The 6,775-nt window shown below is 37.3% G+C and overlaps 1 protein-coding gene across 3 annotated transcripts; it reads right to left on the reverse strand.

The window, feature by feature from the left end:
* Positions 1–2,078: 2,078 nt before the first annotated feature.
* LOC110709118 lies at positions 2,079–6,541 on the reverse strand. Of its 3 annotated transcripts, XM_021887332.1 has the most exons (5): positions 6,408–6,541; positions 6,197–6,308; positions 3,407–4,421; positions 2,503–3,318; positions 2,079–2,389 (listed from the first exon to the last, which is right to left on the reverse strand). In XM_021887332.1, exons 3-5 carry the CDS (start codon positions 4,406–4,408, stop codon positions 2,363–2,365), a joined length of 1,845 nt encoding a protein of 614 aa, XP_021743024.1. In that variant the 5' UTR covers positions 4,409–4,421; positions 6,197–6,308; positions 6,408–6,541; the 3' UTR covers positions 2,079–2,362. The 3 variants fall into 3 exon arrangements, with proteins under 3 accessions (XP_021743024.1, XP_021743025.1, XP_021743026.1); XM_021887333.1 differs by lacking the exon at positions 6,197–6,308; XM_021887334.1 differs by lacking the exons at positions 6,197–6,308; positions 6,408–6,541 and adding an exon at positions 6,110–6,189.
* Positions 6,542–6,775: the final 234 nt, after the last annotated feature.

The raw sequence follows: 6,775 nt of genomic DNA on the forward strand, positions 1-6,775 counted from the left end.
GCTTTGTTGTTTGTTTTTAAAACAAAGAAATCATTCCCACCACCACACCACCACCACCACAACCACCACATATTTCATCTTTCTCAACCGCGTGAGCCTCGACCACCCCTCACCCTCACCCCCACCGGTTTCCCCCTCCCCTTGTCAGCGCCGGCCACCCCCACCCAGCCTTCCCCACACTCAGTCCCACCCTGACTCCTACACTCAACCCCACCTCGACTCCCACCTTAAACAACCCCCAAAAATCAGCCCCCTCCTTGGAATTACCCCTTTCCCCGTTTTTCGGCACCCCTAGCCCTAATTTCGCACCCAAAAACCCGTAAAACCCAAAAAATCCGAAACCCTGAAAAACGGGTTTTCTAGGTTAATGGGTTTTTGGGTGGGGGATTAAAATTGGGGGGCCGGAAAAAAGGGGAGGGGGCAATTTCCGAGCAGAGGGGTCGATTTTTTGGGGGTGGTTTGGGGTGGGGATGACGGTTTTGGGGGAGAGGGAGATCGGGGCTAGGGGTGGTTTTTGCGGGGGAGGGGGTGCAACGATGGTTGGGGGAGGTGCAGCGGTGGTCAGGGGAGGCTCGACGGTAGTCAGGGTAGGGGCGGTGGTGGTCACGACTGGTTTTCCGGTGGTGCTTGTAGGTGTGAAGGTGGTGATGTGGTGGTGTGAAGGTGGGTAGGGAAAGGGAATGGGAAAGTCTAGGGGGGTGGGGAATGGAGTTGGAAGGATTTGGGGTAATGAGGAGGATAAAGGGAATGATTAAAAGTGCTAAAAATACATCAACAAAGGGAATCGAGCCAGTTGATTCCCATTCCCTTTCCTGATTACCCCCAACCAAACGACCCCTTAGGTGATAATTGGATGGGGTAAATTGATTAAAAAATAGTAAAAAGTTTTCTGTTTGAAATACATTTATTAATTGGGTCCTTTACATTAAACCTTGAAATAAGTTTGTCTATTCTTGGTGATTGGGGATCAGAATGGTTTTTAGATGAGAGATTGAGTGATTATGATGTGACAGGTGTACAATTCAAACCCCTAATGGGTCTATATTAATATTATTACTATTATTGTCAAATAAACTTAGATTTTATAGGTTCAGATAATATTATTTAAAAAAAATAAGTTTAGATAATTTTATGAGTTCCAAATTGATATTTGAGTCAAAAAGTTTGTCCCTAGATATAATCAAGCTAGTATTGAGTTTTGGTAAGGGGAAGAGGGGGGCATTTTACGGGGTGGGGGAAAGTAGGGAGAGTTTTGACGGTGGGGGAGAGTCGATTGGTGATTTTCGGGGACGGGGAAGGGTAGGAAGGGTGGTTGGGTTCCGCTCGGGAAGGGGAGGGGTGGGGGTGTTTTTCGGCAAGGGGAAGGGGAGGGGTGGGGGTGTTTTTCGGCAAGGGGAAGGGGAGGGGGTGAGGTGTTTTCCGGTGGGGAAAGGTGTGGGGGCTATATTGTTTTTGTTTTTTGTTTTTTTTTTTAAAAAAAAAAATACTATGTATATATTTTTGAATACTGAAATTGCAACCACTTGACATTTAAAGGGAAAAAATCTTTTAATTAGGTCACTGGTCATTTGGCCTGCTAAACTAAAATGTTTCCTAAAATTGGGATTATTTATATTAGGAAAATGATAAACATATCACTTAGGGCTATATATAAGAATCTAAAAAAGAAAATCTTAAGGATAACTTAACATTAATTACTCGCGTATAATTTTATCATCTATTCTCAAATCTCAACTTAATTCCATTTTAAGAAGTACATTAAATGCTTATATATTAAGGACTAGGGCTATATATATCATTAATTCATTACCCTTTATATTATACAGTATGTCCCAAAGTTACATTAATAATACCAAATTTTCCTAAACAATTTTGATATGATTATGACCCAGCATTCTTTTGATGCATGCTGATGAAGATACACAGTTCATAACTTCTAATATTAGACATCTAACAAATGCAAGTATAATAAGCTGGATTCTCCAAAAGAATGAAAAGTTGGACTTTGACCTTATTAAAGATGGAAAATTTAACATAAAAAAACTCGCGAAAAGAAGGAAGACGATGCAAACAAGTAGTACCTGAAGGTATATACAAGGCTATCTTTTGCAAAAATAACTCCCAATTTCCTTTACATTTACAAGTTGCAACAAATCAGCAGACAAACAGATTACTGCAGAACAGAATACAAAGAAACCAGCTATATGCTCTAGTTACAATAAAGAATGGCACCTATCTATTATATATTTTCGATTGAATCAGTAATATGAATTGTTTGAACTTGCTGATGAAACTATACAACTTTCGGGAATAGTAAATGACACAAACCAAATTCCTTCAAAAAGTTGCTTTCCAATAGTCTCTAGTTTTCCAATATTGGTGCGAGTTCCTACAAAAATAAGGAAAATGTTAATTCAGATCAAATCAAGTCATTATAATTAAGCAACAGGAATAAGCAGCAAGATGAATTGAAGATTAATGCGAGCAGAATTATAGACATACCCCTGCAGACTGGAACAACATATCATGCAGATTAGCGGCCTTCAGCAGTCTTTCCCTTTTAGGATCCACAGGGGATGCTCTGAAAGCATGATTTGCTAAATATGACTTGGAAGAAGGATTTCTTGAAGACATAGAAGGCAAAGTACGAGAGAGCCAAGATTCAGATGGAGACTTCGGTAGTAGTGGTGTCAGAGCAAGTGGAGAGCTGCAATTTTTTGAATGCTTCGTACTTTTAGCATCTTGTTTGGATGGCTGTTTAACAATAATTAAATTGACATTTTGTTCAACTTTCTCCAAACATTTCATGTCTTCCCCGATTTCCTGGAAAGATTTCTCTGAAGTAGACACTGCACTACAATAAGTGGTATCTGAACTTTTAGAATGGGTCATCGCTTTTTCATCAGCACAGATATCTTGCAGTGAATAGTCAACTGAGGGGTTCCTTCCCCTGGATTCTGATGAGCTTGAGTTTGAATGTCGAGATTCTACCATTCTTTCATAATCTACATACAAGGTCTTTTCTTCTGCAGGATTTACAAGACAAGATATTCTATCGGTTTTAGGAGGTGCTGCAAATTCTAATTCTGTGCAGTCATTTTTAGGCGAGTTTACCCTATAGCCACTGAGATCTCTAGGTTCTCCAGGCAGACCAAGAAACTGCTTCTCTTTATCAAGAAATCTCTGTGGTGATGCAATCTTCTCCCGCAACATGCCTTTGCGAACCAAATGGACATTCATTAATGATTCATTTGTGGGAACAGGAGCATGTTGGTGACTGGTTCTTTTCATTCCACCTCTTTCATTTTTTGTCCCAACCTGCATAGAATTTAAATTGCTTCCTTTTTTAGGCCAATTGCATCAATGTGAGTTATACAATTTTGAGAAGCACATTGTTCACGCCTACCTTGTTTTCATCATCTCTAAATGCTCCTGCATATGTAGATCTTGTGCGTACACTTCGGACAGAGGAAATTACTTCCACATGATCTCTCATTCCTGGTATAGGATTCAGCATACAAAATCTTGGCAATAAACCACAAAGTTTGACTGATAAGTCCTCTGGTACATCAGATTCATCCTCCTCGTCTGCTTCCTCACCTATCTCTTCACCATTGATCCTTTGAAGCAAGGTGTCCGGAGTTGAGTAATATTCTGGGAACTGCTTTTTCAATGTTACTACTTTTGTTATTGGTTTTTCCTGCTCTCTGGCTACATTGTGTTTTCTAGAAGCAAATGGAGGTTCTTCTGAAGCCACAGCTTTTGCAGCAGGAAGAAACCTACCCATCATAAATTCTTGTGTCTGAGGATCTGAAAAGGCTCCAGATGACTCTGGACCATCCAATCCACTCACTCCACTAACACTGCAGTTATAGAATGACTCAGTCCTAGAAAGTGTATCTCGAGCATCTACATAGGTCACATCTTCATCTTCTGAGCTAGAATTATACTTTTCTTCTTCCTTCTCAGATCCTTTAACATCCAGGTGGTCCTTGTTTGGAGAAGAAGTCTCTATTGACTGAGGAATGCTGATTTGTGCTTGGTATCTCGAGACAGAAGTCGGCGAATCTTTCTGGATTTTGTCTGTTTCTTTTTGCATATGAGTTGCAATCCTCCCTGGTGGCAATTTTGGAGTAGGAGGCAGCCATTTGAGAGTGACTTTTCGTGATTTGTTTTCATCCTTTGGTCTTCCTGGCATTTGCTCCCACTTAAAAGGAACAACACCAGGATTTCTAACTGGACCTGATTTCAGCTCTGATTTATAGTATGGAAGAGGAGGCAAACTTGAATGAGAAACAAGATCCTTCCTTTTGTTTTCAGGTGGAGCAGTAAGTGATGAGCCACGCCTCACAGAGAGAATGGGTTGGTTAAAATTCAATAGTTTTTGCTCCATATTTTTCAATTTCATGAAACAAAATTTTCTGTAAACAAGATAAACCATTAAGTTGAATTAGGAACAATGAAAAATTAAATCTATAAAAGAAACAAAGACACATATATGGAGATAACATATATGGAGATAACAAGAGGAGACAACGAAAGGTACAAATTATGCACGTTGATTGCCAATTCTTATAGCTGCGCAGTACAAACTATTGAAATACCTAAATAACAATCATGTACAGGTAAAATTATCATAACTTAAATTTATACACTATAAAAGTAGTTTGCATGCCTGGAAGTCGCACTATCATTGGATTTATATGATTTAAGGCTGAGACCCAAGAAAAATGAAAACAAGAAAATCAATTTTCCTGACTCACATCACTAACATTAAAGGCAATTCACAGGCATCAATATCCCCAGTGAAAATGGTGTGCTGGACTGCTGGTTAGTGTTAATACATCGTTAAGATATATAAGTCTCTTCATTGACAAATAATCAAGGAATACATAACTCTTGATGCAATTTTCAGCAATTGTTGCCAAAAGCTGACTCCCTGATTAGCCATCTAGAGCAATAAGCCAAATGATACACCTCAACCTTCCATAAGTTTCAAAACAGACTCACACATGGTTAACCTGTCAACCCCCACTACCATTTACCCCTCCACATACATCTTCATGGTCCCAAACTGAAATCCTTAAAGTGGAAAGGTTTTTGTGACGCCGATAAACAAGCATTTGGTATTTTGGTATACACTACATATATCCATGTAGTGGCAAGACACCAACGTTATGACTCACATGCTCTTGTTGTAATTGAATTAAAACATATCAATGGCATTCATTATTTTATAGTTGAATAGTACGAGACCGCTATTGTCAACCAGAACATTCTAAAACACGACATTTTATAGTATAGGTGGTTTTTCCTTTGGAAAATTTTGAGTGAAACACAACACACACGCACACATACTGTTCTCTGCCCTCCCTCCCAAGTGAAACTACTGTCCTACAGCCACCTACAGCCAGAAGGAATGATAATGCATTCGACAGCAAAAGTTTCGCATACTTCACTTAGAAAGCAGTTTACTTATGAAAATTTAAAACCTTTCTCAAGTTTACTAGCTATTTTCTAGGAACAATGTGAATGTTGTAGAAAGTCTAAAACCCTGAGTCAAAATCTCAGACTTATGAGTTCTAAAGTTTCAACTTAATTTGACTTAGTTACTTTCAATCAGAAACTAGCCTACCTACCTTGATACTCCTATTAAATACATTGAAAATTTTCAACATGTCAACATGCACGATATAGAATACATACATAACTACATAACTAATCATTGATCACAATAACTTCATAAACGAAAGTGAATAAAACCAAATAAAATCAATCAAATTCATTACCAACAAAGTCAAATTTCTTCTTTTTTATTTACTTTTTTTTTTCTTTGTTGGAACATTTCAACTCACCCAACTCCATCAAAACATCAATCAGCTCATAGTTTCAAACTCATATCCCTATTTGTTTCAATCATTTTTTTCACAATTTGAAAAAAAATTCATAAATTATCCGAGAAATCCAACTCCATCAAACACTATGATACCAATCATTGTTTCGTATTTTCAAATTTCAAGAATTTGGGCATACCAATTACACTTCAATAATTAAATCATTGAAAAAAAATTGAATACGAAATTAAAAATTAGCAAAATTCAAAGCTTACCCAAAAAACCCAATTCAGTAATCAGTAGAAAAACCAATCTTAATCCAAAAAACAACCCAATAAAGATTGATAGAGAAAGACACACACCTGAGAGAAAAAGGGTTTTTTTATTCCAAAGTAGTAGATGAACTATTTGATGAAATGATTGAATGAAAAAGATAAACTTTAACCAAATCTTTATCTTTTTCACAAAACCAAACTGGAAAGCAAGAAAGAAAGAAAGAAAGAAATGTAAAAGGAATAAAGGAGATTGAGATTGGAAAATGGATGAAACATGAAAGAGAGAGAGAGAATAAACCAAGTTGTACGCTTTTGTTTACTTCACCGCCGAGGTCACAGTTTCGCCATTACCAATGACAATTTCCCATTTTTATTTACTCAAATTTGTAACTGCTACTGTACTTTCATTTATTTTGTTTGCATGTGTTTGTAGGAAACTTTGAACAGAGAAATATAATTAATATAAAGTTGAAAATGATAAAATTTATTAATGATAAAATTTCTTAGTCACAAAGTGTTGGATCATGTAATGATGCATTATTTAATTGAAGTGGGGGTGTTGTTATTGTCACACATTCATTAATCATTAGTTTATTACTCTAGAATTGTTAAAAAGAGAAGGGGTCAATTTGGCATTATATTAATCATTTATAGAATTATAGTAGT

This window comes from Chenopodium quinoa, unplaced genomic scaffold (assembly GCF_001683475.1).
Source record: "Chenopodium quinoa cultivar QQ74 unplaced genomic scaffold, ASM168347v1, whole genome shotgun sequence".
NCBI lineage: Eukaryota > Viridiplantae > Streptophyta > Magnoliopsida > Caryophyllales > Amaranthaceae > Chenopodium > Chenopodium quinoa.